This window comes from Furipterus horrens, unplaced genomic scaffold (assembly GCF_987537825.1).
Source record: "Furipterus horrens unplaced genomic scaffold, mFurHor1.1.pri manual_scaffold_12, whole genome shotgun sequence".
Lineage (NCBI taxonomy): Eukaryota > Metazoa > Chordata > Mammalia > Chiroptera > Furipteridae > Furipterus > Furipterus horrens.
In genome coordinates, this window is record NW_028327182.1 from 58,011,895 (window position 1) to 58,032,418 (window position 20,524).

Consider the following 20,524-nt stretch of genomic DNA (forward strand, 5'->3'; position numbering starts at 1 on the left):
ATCTGGTTTTTATGAGATTGGAGTTAGAAAAATGGAGTTACAGTTTGTATTTTATGCTCCTGCACTCTGGCCATTGGTGCTCTTGTCACAGCAGCTGTTTGTTATTCCTCATGGAGTGCATTTGTGTGCTCCACATATTAATCATGTTTCTAGCTTCTGTAAACTTGATACTTTATCATCTGTCCTACATACATATGCTGGACAGACCCTGTCTTGGCCTTCTGCCTCCCTCATCACCCTCTTCCCAACCTTGGACGGTGTCCTTTTTAGGGTGTGCTTTTCCAATACAAACTAGACAGTCAAGAGTGCATATCTTCAAACACCTTCCTTATTAGGCTTTCATGCTCCTGGCCACTATATACCTGCCTTAATCACTCCAGGGTCAGGGACCAAATCATGAAGCCAGCCTCTATGTCCCAGAGCCCACTGAAATGATCAAACTAGCCAACCCTAAGCCTGATGGCCATGCCTCACCTTCCTTCCCATGGAAACCAGAATAAAGGCTCTTGGGAACTGTGAGCAACAAGCTGTCTTTTCAATGGTAATTGTCTTTTAACCTTACTAAACTTCAAATTTCCCATTAACACACTATATTTAACTGAATGAGGTTACCCCATTGTGCCGTTCCTTCTGTGAGTGTAGTCTCTGGGTGACTCTCAGCTCCCACTCCTGGAAACACACCCACAGCAGCACTTGCACCCCAGCACAGAGCCCTTTGCAGCAGGGTTCCATTACGATGGCTCAAATCAGGATGCCCTGAGCAGTGACAACTTGGCCCTCTGGGAACATCAGATAACCCCACCCTGCCATATAGTGAAGAGCTGCTTGCCCACAAAAGCCTCTCTTCTTGCCTTGCCAATCTCTGATACCAACTAGTCCTCCTGGGGGACCTTACTTGGCTGAGGTGGGAAGCACTCTTTTCCATGATAAAGGGAGGAAAGATGCCATAGCACTCTTCACTGAGTTTGTTCACTGCATGACCTGGTGATGGAGGTGGGTAATTTTTTACTAAGTTCTGATGGGATTGCCTAGTGGCTCTCTTTAGAATACTTAATCTCCTATTAACCTCAGTTTTGAGGTTTTAGCCAAAATTCTAAAACAGTAGGGAAAGAAATCCCATATGATGTACTAATTTGAATAAATTATTTATGGTATAATAATGAATTTTTACATCACAAAAAATAAATGTTTTATGCTTCTTTAATTTTTTATTTTAATGTAAATGAGACTGATTTTCTAGTTAGCACTGGGTTAAGGATAGTCCTATGTGTTATGTATATACTTCTCTACCCTTGAAGAAGCCACACATCCAAAATTAGTTTATTTTTTCATAATTCTTTGGTATTTTAAAAATAAAAACACAGTACAAATTGCATTGAATTGTTTATAAAAGTGACTTTCATTTTAGAGAAGTGTCAAAGCAGTAGTTTTAGAGGTACAAATAGGTGAAACGTTATTTCTTTTAAAGAGTTGACATTTAGTAGAGAATATCAATTGTGACAAAAGCAGAGTAGTTGCTGTGGTTCTCTCATTGTTCTAAGAGTTAAAATGAAATTTAAAAAAAGCAGGTAATGATTTAAAAGGACAAATGCAGTTGATAGAACATTCAGTTCATCAGTGAAGCCGACTGAAGTATTCCATTCATGGTTGTTAGTAAAATGGAAGAGAAAGAAGGTACCAGATACTTCCAGCTTTGATGTAAATCCTTTGAAAATTCATTTTCAAGAAAGAAAAATTTTAATGAGAGGGTTAGATATAATCAATTGTGTTACTGATTATTCTTTTCTAGTGTTTCACTAATGAAAATATTTCAATTCCAATGGGTTTTAAAATTGAAATAGCTTTATGGTTTAGGTAGGCTTCTCTACAATTGTTGTGAGGACATCAGATCTTCCTCCAAAGATGTAAACTCAGGATGAGTTTAGTTTTAATTTAATTAAAATTTAAAAAATTAAAATTAATTTAAAAAATTAAATTAAATTTTGATTAAAAATCTGATTGAAAAAAATTTTAATTTTACTAATTTTTAAAGCCATGTGAATCTAGATGTAAACTTTAAAAGTATTAGAAAAACACTGCAGTAATATTTCATTAGTTTCATGAAGCAATGTGGGGCTCAGTATACCACTTGCTCTCATATTTACTGTAGTTTTGCATCCTGTTGTAATTCAATGCTTTGCCTTTAAATTATTTTAAACCTCTGTCAGAGTTACTGTTAGTTTCATGCTATATTATACTGATTTAAAACCTTACACTGACAAATACAGCATTGTTTGGGTTTCTCCCCTGATATCTTACCAAACACGGGGTACCCAAAATCCAGGTTTTTTCTCTCCAGGTCTTAATTTTAAATTTAGGTTCTTGGACACACTTACATTAATTCTGAATATGCCATTGCAATCTTCCTATAATAGAAAAAAACAGGGGAGGGAACCTGGTCAGAAAATGAACTCAGAAAAAATGAAAGATAAGAAACACATTTTACATAGAATAATAAAGGTCTTTATTTGACAACAGTGATGTGGACAACTAACTAGCAAGTAGTAACAAAGATTGCAGAGATGAGTGGTGAAAGTTGATGCTGAAAACATTAGCAAGTGGGCAAAAGATTTGAATAGACATTCCTCCAAGGAAAATATATGAGCACATAAAAAGATGCTCAGCATCATTAGTTATCAGGGAAATGAAAATCAAAACCACAATGGGATACCACTAACACCTGCAAAGAAGGCTACAAGGAGGGATCCCCTCCCCAAAAAAGCCCAGAATTGTCTTCTTGAGGGCAGATCTCCTGCTTGGTGAGAGTTCTAGGAACCCATCTGAAGCATTAGGCTTCAGTGAATTTTTTTGAAGACTTTCAACGGGTTTGCCCGTTTCATGATGGGTGATTTACAAGAGCACCTGCCCAGGCCGCACTGAGTATTCAGCAGTTTTTGACCAAAAATGGCATGACCCCTGTTCCCTACTGTCCCTGTTCACCTGACCTCACCATGAGCGACTTTTGTTTGTTTCCCTGGATGAAAAAAGTCCTTAAAAGGAAACATTTTGCCAATATGGAAGAAGTGAAACAAAAAAACAGCAGAAGCACTGAAAGGCATCAAAATCAATGAGTTCAAAAACTGTTCTGAGCAGTGGAGAAAAACACCTCAATACATGTATTGCATCAACTGGAGAGTACTTCGAAGGTGATTGAAATTTAAACATGTAAGAATAAATACACATTTTTAAACAAATAAATTCCATTTTGGGGGGGGTCCCCCTCATATAATAAAAAAAATTAACAGTAAGCTTTGATGAAGATTTGCAGAACTGAATATTCATATTAGAGCCCTTATCCACTGCTGGTGGGAATGGAAAATGATGTAGCAACTTTAGAAAATAGTGTGACAATTTCTCAAATGACCAAAGAGTTGCCATAAGACCTAGAAATTCTACTCTTACAAGAAAAATGAAAAAAGCAACAACAACAAAAACACACACACACAGAAACTTACACATGAATGTTTATATTGCTATTATTATAAATAGCATTATTAAAATAGTCAAAACATGGAAAAAATCCACATGTCCATCGATAGACAAATACTTAAATAAAATGTGATATATCCACAAAACTGAATATTTTTCAGCCATAGAAAGAAATGAAGTACCTACACATGCTACAACATGGATGAACCTTGAAAATATTATGCTAAGTTTAAAAAGCTAGCCACCAAAGACTACATATTACACGATTCATTAATATAAAAGTCCAATACAGGGAACTCTATAGATACATAGAGTAATTAGTGGTTTTTAGGGATGGAGGTGTCAGAAGGATAGAGTTTTAGGGTGTGATAGTTAAAGGACACAGTGTTTCTTTATGAAATGAAAAAAATGTTTTAAAATTCACTGTGGTGATAGTTGTACAATTCAGAATATGCTAAAACAATCAAATTGTACATTTTAAGTAGGTGAATTGTGTAAATTATATCTCAATAAAGCTATTTAAAATGTATTTAAAAAAATAAAACATTAGTAAGAAGTTTTTGACTCATTTTCTGTCTTTATTCTTCCACCTGTTATTTTTGCTTTTTTTGATTATGATTGTCATATTTAAACCTACATCTCCTTTCTGGGTTCAAAGTGCATACACTTGAATATTTCAACAGAACTTCAAATTTTGACCTGTTTGAAGTCACCTTCAGCCTTAAAACATGTATCATCCTGGCATCCCTACTTCTGTTTGTGGACCAACATCTTGTCAACATTCTAACATTAAGATCTCAGCATCATTTGTGACTTTTCCCTATTCACATGGTACATAACTCCATTCTTATTTTGACTAGTTTAATACCAATATTACACCTGTTCAGATTACAATAAAATTCTTTAAAATAAAAACCTTACACAAATAATATATCTTTAACTTACAAGGCATAGATAAACTTACCTATAATTATCCAAAGAAGAAGAGAAACATAACTGACATTTTGGTATATATCCTTTCAGTCTTTTTCCTATGCATATGAGTTTGTACAGTTTTTATCCTTTCATAGCTCACCTTTTCAGTTAAAATATATTCCAATTATCTTCTCCTACATATTTATCCACAACATTATTCCAAATGGCTGTGTTGTGGTGTACCATATCAAGGCCCTATGATGTACTTTGCCTTACTGCCTTTTCCAATTTATTTATTTTTGGTCCACCAGAGACCACCTTTGATTGGGTGAGGCACTCTGGTGTCCTGGTTAAAAGCATGAACTGTAGTGTCAGGCTGCCTGGACATAGATCTCAGCTTCCCCACTTATTGGAGGGTGACCTTGGACAAGTCATTGAACCTTTGTATGTCTGTTTCCCTCCTCAGTAGAATGTGCTTAACAATAGTAGTTCTTGGGACAATACCTGTACTTTGTGAGCATCAATAAGTGTCTGCTTCCTCTTCCTATAAACCTTTAATGGCTTCTCATTTCTCATCAAAGAAATTCCAACCCCCTTAAGACTGCCACTCTAGGGCTCTGAGATTCTCTTCCTAAACTACATTTCTGGCCTTGTTTTTCAGTTCATATTGACATGGGAGGCAAGTGAAGTTTAACATATATTATTTGGGGTTGGGTTAGATTCTGTACATAAATAAACTAGTTTAATATTTATAATATCACTGTGTGAGAATTGCTATAGAGGAACAAATAGGTTCCCAGGAATTAAGTGATCAGAATGAGATACCATACCTACTTTTTCCATTCCACCTCGTTTGCTTAGAAGTCCCTTTCCTGCCAGAATTCTCTTTCCTCCTTAAAGCCTTCCGGACAACATCCCCAGGTGGAAGCATTATTTGCCATACTTGAAAGACTGAACATTACTTTCACTTCCATGTACTCTTTTAAATTCTGACTTCATGTTACAGTGGCTTAAACATGAAACATAAATTGTGATTGGATAGAAAATGCTGCCAAGCAGGGGCAGTGACTTATACATTTTTCCAGCCCTCATTTCACCAGTCATAGTTCTTTGTACATAACTGATATTAAATAAATATTTGTCAAAGGTATTTTCAGAGTTTTTTTTTTTTTCAAAATGCATTAGTGACTAAGTTATGGACTCCATATCTCTATTTAAAGTGACCTCCAGATTTCTGCTGTTAAGAAAAGGAGCAGAGGGAGGAAGTGCTCAGACAGACATGAAGAAAATAATGTATTCTGCTACTTGGAAAACACAGCACCAACAGCTCAAATTTTATCTTTAAACATTAAATAGTGTGATTCAAATTTTGGGGTATCTGGTTTTTCTTTTTCCCTCTGTCTCTTTCTTTGGAAAGATGGACTGAAGGTCAGAGGTAGACCTGATGTTCCTTTCATCCACATTGTCTTTTTGCCCTCGGTCTCTTATATCAGCACTAGAAAAAAAAAAAATTGTCATGATACAGACTACATCTCACTATTGCAATTTTTGCCTCATGTTGATACTTTTTATGATGGCTAAGCTTTCTTAGGCTTTCTTTATGAGTCTACCACTGAGGCCTCATTGCTTTGGGAAAGAAGATAAAAGCATCTGTGTCTTTGTCTATCCACTGTGTGCTCTCTGTCTCCTATCCAAGTCATCAGTTGTTAGCTCAGGCTGGAAATGAACAGATAATATAAAATAACAATGTTCTTAGGCCATTATTAATATACTGAGTCATCAAGATTCTTACTAGGCTTCATCCTGAAGTGTTATTATCTTTTTGGCCTCTATTGAGTGTGGATCTAAAATAACTCTTCTCTTTCCTTATGCAAGTTGTGGACTAATGAATCAGTTCCTGTGACTTCCTTCGTAAGCTATTTTGGTACATTATGATCTTTATACCATGTTCCTTTTCATGTCTTCTCAGGTTTATTGAAGTTCTTCTTGGGAGAGAAGGTAAAGGAAGCAATGACTTAGGTGTGCCTTGTGAAACAATATAAGGTCTGCCCTACTTAAGTATGTCTCTTTCGCCACTTCCTGAAATCCTCATTACGAATATAATCGATAATGTATATTGACTGCACAAAGATGCTATCTGTATTTTATAACAATTAGAGAGCTAATAATTTTTATTAGAAGCCTGAAAATATAGGAATTTTCAGATTGATATAAAATCTATATTAGATAGCCATAGTTGCTTGAAATATGAAAATATGTATTATAGTTGAGCTCTATTAATCCTTTTGTAAACATGCATTTTAATAGACTCAGGGCATTATTTCACCTGTATGGATGAGGAAATGCTTTTGCTAGTTTATACATCAGTCGTCGGCGGCGGCAGCCATCCGTCTCGAGAGACGATGGTGTAGCTTCTTAAGAGTCTATCTGCACCGCCGAGAATGGCTGTGCAGTCCGACTCGGGAGTGACATGGTATCTGTCTCCTCCCGTGTTGAATCGACATCTTGTGATGACGCTGAAGCTACAGAGCCTGGGCAGGGTGATATGGAGGGTCTGCTGTCGCCCATGCAGCAGACCCCCCCTCTCTTCGCAGCTGAAGGGTCCAAGGGAAAGACGGAGTCAATACAGCTTGGCTTCAGGTGCGCCGCAGGAGTTGCCAGTGTTGACTACAACGTCAAACCGCCTTAGGGACTCCGGCTCCAGATTTTCTGTCGGGGTTTACTCCCTTAGCCTTTCCCCTGAAGAGGTATGCCGCAAGGCAGTGGAGGTTTTTTGGAGTCAGAGTTTTCCTTCTCTGATGTGCCCTGACTGGAAGATCGAACCAGCGACACTTAGCTCGCAGGCCGACGCTCAATCCACTGAGCTAAACCAGCCAGGGCTTTTATACATCAGTAGTACTTGGTTTACTTCATTAGTCTATTTGTAATATAGGACAGAATCCTGAAAAAATAACGAGACACTGGATAGTGTAGCAGAGATTGGCAATTATTAACCAAACTCTGTTTCTTTTTTCCCCACAAAATACACCATTAAAATACATATTGCAATCTCCCTTCCAGTCTGGTGAGGCCCTGCTCTTTCCAGTGGAAAGTGGGTTGGAGTGAGGTGTGCTGCTTCTAAGCTTAGCCCAGAGCCCCCTCAGGTAGAGATAGTTCTCTGTTCTTATGGGCTGGCTAAACAAAGAAGACTTTGAAATAGCAAAGGGTGGGGACACAAAACAAAAGGAACTTGAGTGCCTGAGAGTTCATTTGGAGGAGAGCTATCCAACTAACCTAAGATACAATATATTCATTTCATTATGTTTAACTTCCGAAATATTGGGGTTGTTCCAGCAGCTAGCCTTCTTTTACTGACATTTACTAAAGGAAAAAGCAGTAGCAAAAGTATTCAAGCTTGGGTTTTTGTTAGTTGTCTAAATGGGGACAATTGTGGGCAGCTAAGAGCTAATGCAAGGCCTTAACTTCCTAACTGAGAGAATGCTGGAGTGGGGATGTATTATAAAGGGATGTGAAAGTCAAACTTTGCCTTTTGTACTTTTGGGGATGGAGGCTGTTTGTGGACATTAGAGGCAGGATTAAGTTCGTGAAAACCCAGAGGAAAAGTGTCTGAGGTTCAACATCTGGAATCTTGAGTGACTCTGCAGAAGATGCCAGTAGTAGATTGACACTGGAATAGGTGGGAAGAGTAGAATTCCTTGAGATGTACTTTTAATCTTATAAAGCATTGTTAGCCAGAAGAGACATGTTGCATGCTTTAAGTAAAAGGAGTTCATAGGAAGAGAATTCTTAAGCGTTTTGCCAGGGGAGTCTCAAAGATGCCTCAGCACATGCTTATTAAGGGATAGTAAACTACCTTAATTTTTATTCCAAAAGACAAAAAGGAGTATCTTACCCTTCTAATAATGTTGGGATCATTGCACTTTGCAAGTTTTCCAGCAAAAAGCTGAACTCCAAAGCTTGCAAAAACAAGCATTAATGTCAGCAAAAGAATGGAGACCTGAAAGAAGTTGGTGAGATATCAAATCTCTTGATAAACATTAAACAGTAGGGTTGGTTTGAACAGCGACATGAACAGAACTTCTTTTGAACACTATAAAATTTATGATTTTTTGATGATATCTTTTAACTTTACCCCAGGTCATTCAATTAGCTTTACTAGAATGTTAAAAGACAAAAATTAACAACACATTTTGAGTTTTTAGAATAAAAACATATGATTTTAATCTGAGAAAATGGGTTAAGGTATTTTTGATACGACAGACTTTTCTGACTTTAAAGTCAACACTTTGATCTATTTTATGGAACAAGAGAAAAATGTTTAAATAATTATATTTCCCCATTTTCTCAAAATGGATTTATTTCTCTATTAGCAGAGCATAAATTAGAGCGAGAGTGGCTTTGCTTTCTCATGAGTATGAGGGCATGTGAATGTACTACTCACAAAGAATTCGAGGTAAAATAGTCTTAAAAAAATGCAAGTCTGTTCATTGACTCATGCTCCCTCTGCTGGAGGATTACTTTGGTCTCCGCAAAGAAAAGTAGCAAAGAAATATTGAACAGAACAATTGATCAGTATTGGCTAACTAATTTAAAACATACTTTAAATATACTAAAATTCCACAGAAACATCCTCAGGAGAAAGGCACAAATATATTCTATTCTAAAATCTATCAAGGGTCAAAGATACATGTACATTAGCAGTCAGGCAATATTCTATTTTCCTTCAGTCCTAGCTGTGTGAAAGCCACCATTTCATGGCTTTATTGCAAAGAATATTTGGAATTTTAAACACATCTTTTAAAAAATGCTAGCAACTCTATGCCTATAGTAACATTCCAACCTGTCTTTAAAACACTTCAGAATCAACTGCAACTACAGTTGTTCTCTCACCATAGGTGTGTTTGTAGAAAGCAAGACATAAACAGGCTTGTGTAAATTAATTCATGTTTTCCATGCACAAGCAGAACTCATCAGTAATAAAAAGAATCCTTTGATCACTCCTTTGTAAGGCAAGGATCCTTATGTAATAGATTGTGAACAATGAGCCTCTTACTCATCATTTTATCTTCAATCCTGATCTTAGAAGACCCTAAATCAATGTTTGCTCAACTAAAGTGAATGTTTTCCCCCCATCACATTTGGAAGTATTCATTTGTGTACATTTAGATTACTTAAAGTAGGGTACATTTGTATGTTCCATTTTCAGCTTGTTTTATATTAACATTCTAAAGATCAAAGACAAATTCTATTGCTATATGCTTTAAGGGAAATATCAAATGAGATTATGAACCCAAATGTGTTAATTCCTAATATCATTTGCAAAGTAGGTGGTGTTGAATCTTCTTATTCTTAATTTCTAGAAAGAAATTAGGGTCAAGAGTTAGGAATGAAAGTATCAACAGATTCTCCTTTCTCTTGTCTTTGGATTCTCCTTTCATCATCATTTCCAGAATGATTCTTTTTAGTTTAAGAAAAATTTTGTTGAATTAAATATACTAATAAGGTGGAAGCATTTAGGGGAAAGGTTTCTAAATGTGCGTTGTGTTTTGTTAGTGCCATAAAACTTAATTGTAGACTTAACCTTGACTAGCAAGACTTAACTTTATCCTCCCATTAGCTACATTAAAGAGTTGGACGATGGGTACTGAAAGCAAAGGCAACTGTAACATACCAAAAATATCTCCTTGAAGCCACTGAAAAGCTCTCGAACAACTTTCCTCATTTGCGGCACTAGTTTGAATATCCGCAGAGGTCTAAGGCACCGAAGCACCATGAGGAGCTGAGCTCCTGATTCAGCAGGCACATTTTGAGGCATCCAACAAAGAAATGTCAAGCTCACCTAGAAGGAAAATAATCATCTCTTAAATTTACACAATTTATCCTCTACTATCTCCATTTTCTGAGAGCCAACTGACCACAACTTTACTTTAGCAGAGAATCTACATGTTATGTGGCACAAGCTTTCACCAGGTGAATATGTGTTCTCTTAACTTTAAACTATGAACCCAATCTAGACCCAAGCAGCCCTAAAGAAAAGTCATCAGGTATATGCAGGAATGAAATAGGGGCACCCACCTTCTATATACATTAGTGCATTCTGCTCCTTCTCTTAACTGACACACTGGAGGCTCCACTGGTGTCAGCAGGATTGAAATTCCTTTGATCAAAGATACTAAACCTATGCTTGACCTGATACTGTTTTATTAATGATCTAATCATGCTACACTTAATGGTAACAGTTCTTCTTGCTGTGTTGAAAAGGACATTGATTTTATGCCTTCTTAAACATCAGAGAAAAAAATGAAATTTCTTTGGTTGCTTCCTACGGTATTCCAAATTAGCTTAACCAAAGAGTTGAAAGATCTTTCCTAGCCAGATATTTTGTGCCTTAGAATTGGAGAAAATTCCAACCACATTCACTTTATTTTGCTTTTAGCAGTAAGGGGCTCATCAATCAAATATATATATTAGTATAACAACTACAAGAATTGTGGGGGGCAAATTAGATTTGCCATCTTAGACATTATTAAAGTATGACTTATGTATACCTGAAAGTGATCGATGTATTTCAACCATATCCATGAATATTTTTAATTTAGATTTTTTTAATGCATGCCTCTTATTTGACTATAAAAGACTTTACCTTAATCAATAATCTGTTTTGAAATCTAAACCTTTGTAACTAACATATCTCACTCTTGTACCAAGAGTATTGGGTATTTTGATCACCAAGAGAAGTGGGAGATTTTACAAATCAATTACATTTCACATTTAGAAAATAATGAAAGACTTACAAGGTATATAAATATGTCCATTACTCCACCAAAGTCCCTGATGACAGCAGTTGGAGTGAAAAATAAACCATCTGCCATAATCTTCAGATTAAGCTCAATGCTCATGAATATCACAAATACATACTCAGCAATCTAAAATGAGTGAAAGGCAGTTTGATCACAGTGAATGGAATAATTGCAGGTCAGTATTTTTCCTAGGAGCTGTGAGCTGAGATTCAGCAGCCATACCTGCAAAGTAGGTGCATGCATGACTCTTCGAAAGGGGGATTCGAACATCATGGAAATACAGGAGCAGATGGTTACGATGATCATGACCCAGTCCAGGTAAGTCACCAGTCCCAACAAATCACTGCCAAAGACCAAACAAAACTGAGAAACACAAACGCTCATGTAAAACCTGCTAAAAGGCAGAGAAGATGCTTCTGTGATTCTAATAGTGTGAATGGTATTTTTTTATGAATCAACAATAGTCTATTTTATGGCACAGAATAGCAAGAAAATAAAAGGGAGTTTTTATGCAACATAAAAAAGTACATAGAAACTTCAAATGTGCATGGAAAACAGTTTCTAAAGCTTACTAAAGTTGGTGGTACTTTGTATTTTTCACAGCTCCTGTGACAGGATCTGTTTTAGATCTGTAAGAGACAATAAGCATATAATCATAGCATGAGTGTTATAACTTTGCAGCATAAAATCTCTTTTTTACCCCTTTACAATATACATTATAATATATGTTAACTATATATTACTTTGGGAGGCAGAAAACATTAGATGAAAAAAAATTAGAATAACTTGCAGTTGATACTTACAAAAGTAAAATTTTGTATTTCTCAAAATACTTAATTTTAGAATTGGTTATTCCATTCAACAATTTCTGACAAAATTAAGTTTTGACTTTCCTTTAAAAAAACTCAGCTAAAAGTCTTTGCTTTAGCAGTTTGAGGATGTTCATTATAATTATATAATTAAATATCTATAAATTCAATACAGTCCTTCACCCTGTGTTTAACTATGATATTGTGGAGTAATGTATATAGAATTTCTTGGAAAGAGGATTTCTAACTTTTCCTTCCAGGAAATCAGTCTTCAGTGAAGCCCCAAATGGTGTTTGTATGTGTACTCCCAATTACAACAAAGTCATCCTCAGTCCATATCAGCTATATTTCTGACAAGGAGAATTACACCACACTGAATGAAGTGAAGAATTAATAATTAGATGTTAACTTAAAGGCAGCCAACAGGATAATTTCAGATGCAAAACCCACTTTGGAACTTAAAATCAACTCTAAATTGCCAACTTCTTCCTTTATTTTGTGAAAACTCAGGGGAGTTTTTAATGATTATTACTCAGCTGCCTGAAACTATGAAGGTCTTTTTAGAACAGCAGAAAGAACATTGGACTAGCAGTTAGAGAGAGCCATGAACTAGCTGGTATCCTTGAGCAAAGCTCTTATCCTCTGCTGACCTAAAAGTCCTCCTCTGTCGAAGAAAGGGGGATATAAAATGATACCAAATGGTTGCTGAGGTCTCCTCCAGACCTGAAATGTTACGATAGTGTATTAGTTTCAGATGGCTGCTATAACAAAGTACCACAGACCGAGTGGCTAAAATAACTTATTTTCTCACTGTTCTGGACGCTAGAAGTTGAAGATGAAGGTGTCAGCAGGGTTGGTTCTTTCTAATGGCTGAAAGGATGCTCTGTCTCAGGCCTCTCTGTTCTTGGCTTGTGGGTGGCCATCTTCTCCCTGTGTCTTCACATAGTCTCCCCTCTATACGTGTCTGTGTCCAAATTTCCTCATCTTATAAGGACACCAGTCATATTGGATTAAAGCCCACTCTAACTACCTAATTTTAATTTAATTACTTCTTTAAAGTTCCTATTTTAGTTACATGCTGAAGTACTGGGGGTCAGCACTTCAGTATATGAATATGATGGGAGGGACATAATTCAGCTCATAAGAGATAGTGAATATCATATGCTACTGATTATCAACAAAGGAGATCAATTTACTTATTTGATAGCATTAGGGAAGGTCCAATACAGATGGGAAAGCATTTATACTTCTTCCAGGGCTCTTAATGTCTTCAGGATATTTAGTTAAAGTTATGCATGAAAAAAATCCCATTTCATCCACTGGCTGCCTGTTAAAATGGGCTTAAGTCATCACAAATGCAACATCCTCCCAGTTGACCACACTCACAGCCTCTCGCACATTTCTTCTACATGGGTAGGAATAGAGACACTGGCCAGTGGGTTTTGTTCTCCTACCAGTTGGTAATGAAAACACAGGTCAACTTTCTTTCTACTTTACATTATTCAAGAAACCAAGTAGGGTATTTTGATCACAAAGAAATTATAAGTTGAATAGATGTGTTCGATGACCTTTACCTTGTCATTCAGCCTCCCTTTGCTTCAGTATTTCCAAAATAAACATGGAGTTAATAATGCTGATAAAATGTATTGGGCGGCAGTTAAAATGAACATACAAAAGCAGCTGTTAAGTACTCTCTAAACATGAGTTTTATATAAATGTTAACTGTTTGCAATCTTTGTTTTCCACCTGGTTGGCTGCTCAGCAAACAGGAGCAGCATGATTAATTAGCCCACAGTTTGTTTTGTGACCCCATTAGGATTACACATTCCTTCTTCCTGGTATGACAACCCCCCCTGCTGTTTGTGTGATTCAGGCCAAACACCTGGTTGAAACCGAATGTACTTACGCATTGAAGCGTGCCCGGACCACCACCCGGCAGAAATTCCTGAACCTGTGCTCTCGTCCTACTATAAACAGTGGCTTATCAAAGTATGGATGGTTCTCTCGCAGTTCCTCTTCTTGCACTTTCCTGGAAGGAGACATTTGTGGGAGATTAAGGTTAAAGAAACATTTGCCATTCCAAAATGAGAGTCAAGAAACACTGTAGTACCCTGTACCTTTTCATTTCTGCTTGCTCCTTTTTTTCTTGGATCATCTTTATTTCACTGTCTTCTCTTTGTGCATTTCTATATCTCACTGTATTGGAATGCTAGAAATAAATTAAAAGGGGCATATCAAAATAAATAATACTTATGAAGACCCCCCCAAATGATAATTTTTTAAAAATCTGAAATAAATATCTTTATTTTATATATATTTTAATGGCCATGGTTATCTTAACAAGGTTTTTCTTTTTTTACTCCAAAAGATTTTTTTTTCAATAAAATTATATATTGAGAATCAGTTACATGCCAAGTACTTTTCTAGTACTGGGGATACAGCAAAAAGAAAAAGGAAAAACAAACAAACAAACCAAAACTCTGAAAAGATCTTTGATCATGTGGGGCTAATGTTCTAGTCAGGGGAGACAGACCAAAATTAAATCAAAATAAATAAGAATGTTAGAAAAGGTTTAGCACTCTGGTAAAAAAAACGAACGAACAAAAAAAACAAAAAAACAAATGGGAATAAAGAGTGCTTGAAGCCTCCAAGTTTAAATAGACAGGTCAGATCAGGTCTCAATAAGAAGCTGTTATTTGAGCGAAGACTAGAAGGATGCAGGCCACTGGATTTTTGAAGAGATGTGTTCTTCCAGAATAGTGAGTGCGTCTGTACACGGAATAGTCAGAATGCAAGTATAGGTGAAAAGAAAGCAACACAGTAGGAGAAGATGTGGCCAGAGGGGTATGTATGTAGGGAGTTGGGAAGAGCAGATCATGTAGTACATTGACTCTGGTTTTCACTCTGTGGGAGACAGAGAGCAATTATTCAAATAACTTAATAAACTTTATAGAAAGTGGTTCTCAGATTGAATTATTTGTCTCTTCTATCATTTGGAATAAGTGAAAGAGATGAAACTTTCTATTTTAAATTGCTTCTATTATGGAGGAAATAATATTAGGAAAGATTTCTCATAATATTAGCAGGACCTCCATGACCATTTGCTATGGAGAAGACAGAGGAAGGATTTTTGTTATACATCTACATAGAAAATATAACAAAATATCTTTGAAGAAGAAATAAACCTCTTAATTGAGATAATTCAAACTGAGCCTTTTGTTGTATATATTTAAACATATTTTCAAAGACATGTTCCAATTTGATTTTGAATTGTTCTGTGCACTTCTATTGAAATACATTGAAGGAAAGTTCTTGGAACTAGTGCTGCCTCTTTGATTTTTACCCCCAAATTTCTCCATGCATTATGGCTGCTCATGAATTACACTAAGTACACAGGCCATGTGTTAGATCTAATCACAACTCCATGTTGACAAAATGGTGGATTGTATCAGACAGCTCTCTGGCTTAAAAACTCATGGAGATAATATGTTTCTGTTAATTAGAACTGTGTATCTCAGGTAATGGTAATATCAAGTGTTCTCATCACCAACTTTCTTCATTCTCAATTTTACCTGGAACACTTAGTAAGGAGATTTTACACTAAGATAGCAGTTTTGTGAAAGCAGATTAAGTATGATGAAATATTCTAGAAACTCTTAAGAAATAAGAGGTAAATGATGGAAAAGACAAAGCAAAAAACTGTAAGGCTTTGCTAACTTTCTCTTGCTGGACTTTTTTTTCAAATGCTATTCTTGGCTCTGAACACTCAAGACTGCTTTCTCAGCCAAGTTATAGAGTCAATTTAAGACCTATATTTTAATCCAGTCTTCACTACTGATTATTACTTAATATGTGCTTTCAACCTCTCATAGTAATCTCAGCATAGGAGAGCTGCTTGTAAATCTAACCAGGAAATTAGATTTAAGCCTCCTGAGTGTCCTTGGATTTTCACGTGGTTCCCTCCTTCACTCATCTTGGGCTCTGGGCTCATATAGAGGAGTGTATATTTATCATCCTGTAACATTCCCTGCCTCAAACTCTCCACCTTCCATTTCTTCATATTATTTTATTTTTCTTTATAGTACAGTCAACCTGTCACAGCAATGAAAAAAAGAATAAAAGTTATCCAGAAATTATTATATACTTGTTTACTTGCTTATCATGTCTTTTACTAGGCTGTGCCTGCAGGGCAGAGATGATGTCTTGTTTCCACACTAGTCCTCATCACTTAGAATCTGGCATGTGATGAACACTTGATATATATTTGGGTCAATAAATAAACAAATGAATGACCTAAAGTCTAAAAACAGAGAAAATATTGTGAAATCTTGTGTAGTTTTGACATAAAATTCTTTTAGAGATAAAATTTTATTTCCTAGTATGTAAAGCCCTGAAATAATGGACAGTGGATCTAGATACTAGAATACTTGAAATTTAGTAAGTATTCACAGTTAATAATGTGAGTAATCCCTATAAAATGCTTTGGATTCTTTAACTTCAATCAAATCTAACTGATATGTCATTTTTTGCATTGCTATATTAATAAAGGCATATGGGATGTCCAGAATTTTCTATAGTTAACCATCAATTTTCTGTACCTGGTCTCCTGATTTCCTCTGGTAGAAAGTTTTAGGAAGATGTAACAATGTAACAGAAAGACCCAGGTGCTGGAATAACCTAAGCAGTCATTTAAATACATTTTCATTATCATTTTCCCAAAATCGAAAGCATTGCTTGGAACTTACATCTTGAGTCAGAGTTTCAAGAGATTTCCCCCTGCTGATCCTCTGGCTGTTTGATCCATGTCTTAGTGATCTAAAACAACCACAACCAACTGCTCAATACATACATCTCAAGACCAAATTTTGACTTAAGCAATGATCATTACTAAAAAAATAAAACAACTTTCCTTAAATAAAACAAGCTTTATTTCTTTTTTCTCTTAATAGCAAAAGCTTTAGTCTATCCAAATGTCTTTGATCTTCAGAATGTTTTTAAAAGTGAGAATTTGGCCATCACCAAGGAAAATATTTTTCAAAGATCTTTTGAATCTTTGAATCTGATTGTAAATTTTATCATTGTTACCATCAAGGAATAGAACCCATGCCTATCTTTTAACCAGGGCTGTGTACAGTGAACACTTCCTATACAATTCCATTCCTTAGTTTCTCTGTAGCCTCATCTCCTGGTGTATTTACCTGCGCTCTTGGCGGATATGATGCTGCACACTGAGAATTGACCTTTCCTTTGCTGGCTGCCCCTCAAATGATCCACTCAGCATGCGCTGTCGAGTGCAAGCTCTACGGGAAAAAAAAAGAGGGAGCCCAAGATAAATGTGTGATCAGTACACTTGGGATGAATAAAACATAACTACTCATTACACTTAGTATTTTTAAGGAAACATCAATGATAAGGTAAAATACAGCAAATGACACATAAAGGAAAAGGAGCTTTAGGATTCATGTCGGAACACTTATAAAGCACAAGTGTCATAGCTATGACGGGGGCTGGAAAATAAACAGAAAGTTCTTGTCCCTCCCCACCCCCTGGACCTGTGTGCTTTCCCTCCCCATCACCCAAACAGAAGAGCTTCTATTGGGATTCTGTAAGTAGTAGTATAAGCCTAACCACAGTTAATCATAACATTGGTTTTGAATTTACAAGGTTTCCAATAAAAGCCCTTGTGGGAGGATTTGTCTACCAGGTCCCTAGGATAATGAAATGTATATTTCAAAAAGATTTTGCAGAACTCTAGAAAAATCAGAAAGCTTAAAGTTAGATAAAGGCACAAATTAGAAGTGAAAAGAAATGACTAAAGCTGACATTAATACCTAGAGAAACCTCAGTCTAAGGCTTGTGACTTACAGGTAATCAGCTAGTATTTTCTTTGCAGCCACAAAATTCTGAAAACATTTAAAAACATGTTCTCTTTTTCATAATTGGGTGACTCAACACCTGTGGTGTAAATGATTTGGAGAGAGAACAAAATTTCTTCTCCAGGAAAGCTCTCTCCAACTGAAAATGTCAGAAATTCCCTTGTTGTAGTAGTCAAGTACAAAGAAAATAATACAGAGATTAAGAGAGATGTGTTCCAGAGGCTAAATTGTCATGAATTAGTTGAGTGAGCTTTCAGCTCAGTTCCCTTATGAGTAACATGAGGGGAAGGCCTTGATCTCAAAGAAAACTCATAGGCTTAAAATGCTATGATTTTATGATATAAAAATCTTATGATACCATAATTTGTTCAACAGCTGATCACATGTACTACAGTTATTGTTTTACATAACACTTTCATATTTATGTTTTCTAACATGTTACCTAAACTGGCTTTGAATTATATTACTGTTTGTCTCAGAATTAAGATCTTGAGAAAAGATTTGTTTATTATACATAGAACAGCAGCTTTTATGATACCATGTGCATCTTTAAGTACTTAAAAATGCCTTTGATGCTGATGAAGATATTTATGGTGAATACCTATGAAAAATTATACAAAGTCAATGAGTACTAATGCATTACAGGAAATAAAGCTCAAATATTCACTATTCTTAGCTTAATAAGCAGCATGAATATTTTCGAGATAGAATCCAAGTCAAAACTTTATTGAACAACAAAGATTTATGACAATGATATACAGATTGTGCTTATTTCTAGGACTACAATGATGTTGCCTAGGAAGATACATTTGTAAGTTAGGCTGAGTTGACAGAGGTGTAGCACAATATTATATATACTAAAAGCAGTACAACAAAGAGCTGAAAATTATGAAGCCATTCTGAGAAAATCTGTTTGGGCAATGGTGCTACTCTGGCATAAATATACAGATCCTTGCCATTTGTGTAAACCATCAAGACTTAACCTACAGCCACTCTCTTAGTAACTTCTATTCTTTTGTCACAAGACTCCTTCCTAAAGTAGTTGAGACCTATAGGCTTTACATGCAGAACACATACAACTGGATTATAACATACCCATTTGAGTTGGTGTCTTGCTATGTTTGAAGTGGAAGAATGTAACTGGTTTTAAGCTGTCTTTGCTAAAGGACTGGTGGCATTGTTACTGGACTAAACTGGTCTGGGTGCCTGTTTACATCAGAGTCCAATAAGATGCAAACAAGCATCTGCAGCAAAGAAAGTGAAGGTTTATTTTTAGGAAGTAGCCCACCCCTGGAGACATAGCTGAGCTAATGCTCAAAAACCTGGCTCTAAGGGATGAGTTATATAGGTGAAAAATTATTAATTATGGTAATTAAGGGAGTTAGGGTCATGGTCAGGGTCATGGTCTCTGCTGGTTGGTCAGTGCTAGGGTAGGGGGAAGCTGATCAATGCACTTGATCCTGATGGCAGCCATGGCATCACTTCATCTGGTTTTGGCTGCTTTTCTGGGTCAGGAGCTAAAAAACAACTGAGACCTAGATGTTACCTCTTGTTTGACCAAAACTGTGTCACTGTGGTCAACAGACCCACAACTCTGCTCCTAACATTATTCGATGCCAACTAGAACCTCATTGTCTTGAGGGCTCAATGATTAAAGGAGTGGACATGCAAGGGAGAAGGAGGCAGGTGAGTCAGGGTACTGGGTAAAACCAATTTGAATCAAAAGGAAAGAAAGGAGAAAAGGTCATACTAAAGAAATGAAGTTTCTGTGCAGTTACAATGTTTGCCCAACAGCCCAGTCTGAGGCAGCCTGGGCATTCTTATTGGAGAAGAGCTAGCACTGCATCTAATGACTTTAGGGCCTAAAGGATATCCCAGCACCTGGGTCAGCATAACACACCCATGCCTGCTGGGTGGCCTCTGTGGATCATGCTTAGACTTCTTTCTCTGACAAACAGTTCTTTATGGAGACCTCTAGGCTATTGGGAAGACTCCCCCTGCTCTGTGACATCTCTTCTTCCATCTCCTCCACCAACAGTGTGGCTGAAATGGTGGTGAGAAAGTAAGTCCCCTTTTCTCTTTGTCTCAGGATCACTCCACTCTTTCCCAATGGGTCTAGAGAATTCTGAAAATAGTATTAAAGAGGTATGGAATTTTGGCCATATATGTAAATCTTTAATTCAATCGTTTGTGGGGAGGTGGGGAGGACTGGTTTTTAGCTCTGCCCTGCAATCAGAAAACCTGTGCTTACTCAGGTTGAGTATAATATGTAAAACCATTTGTTTTAATTTTCTTTTCCTAGCACTTTCTTCTATGCTTATAACATTGTTTGCAAGTACAATTTTAAACTAGATAATAATGGGGGGGGGGAAGTGCTCAGTAACTCTGGGCCCTTTAAACCATGTAACAGGTGACTTCAGAGTTCAGTAGAAGTCAAACATAAACTTGGGTGGTTTCCATTTTCTCACTGAGAGGTTCCTTCCAGGGTCTTCTTGTTCTTTGAGCAGAGGATGCTTCCCCACCTCCTCATTTCCTGGGCTCCCAAAATACCCATGTAATCTGAGCAAAGTGAAGTTAGGCAGATGGGGCAACCTTGGCTTGGTAAGAGGTATCCTGTGCCAGCCCCACACAAACCCAGCACTCCACCTCTGAATCT

General features: G+C 36.5%; 1 protein-coding gene across 2 annotated transcripts in view; it reads right to left on the reverse strand.

Moving 5' to 3' along the window:
- Positions 1-20,524, reverse strand: part of NALCN (sodium leak channel, non-selective) — a 413,720-nt gene that overhangs the window by 40,401 nt on the left and 352,795 nt on the right. For both annotated transcript variants that reach the window (XM_090258917.1, XM_090258918.1), the window contains 10 exons: positions 17,191-17,292; positions 16,738-16,807; positions 14,110-14,201; positions 13,899-14,021; positions 11,756-11,812; positions 11,406-11,526; positions 11,178-11,309; positions 10,055-10,222; positions 8,276-8,380; positions 2,299-2,405 (listed from right to left, as the gene is read on the reverse strand). In XM_090258917.1, coding sequence (XP_090115043.1) covers positions 2,299-2,405; positions 8,276-8,380; positions 10,055-10,222; positions 11,178-11,309; positions 11,406-11,526; positions 11,756-11,812; positions 13,899-14,021; positions 14,110-14,201; positions 16,738-16,807; positions 17,191-17,292 — 1,077 coding nt within the window. The remainder of the gene's footprint in view (positions 1-2,298; positions 2,406-8,275; positions 8,381-10,054; positions 10,223-11,177; positions 11,310-11,405; positions 11,527-11,755; positions 11,813-13,898; positions 14,022-14,109; positions 14,202-16,737; positions 16,808-17,190; positions 17,293-20,524) is intronic.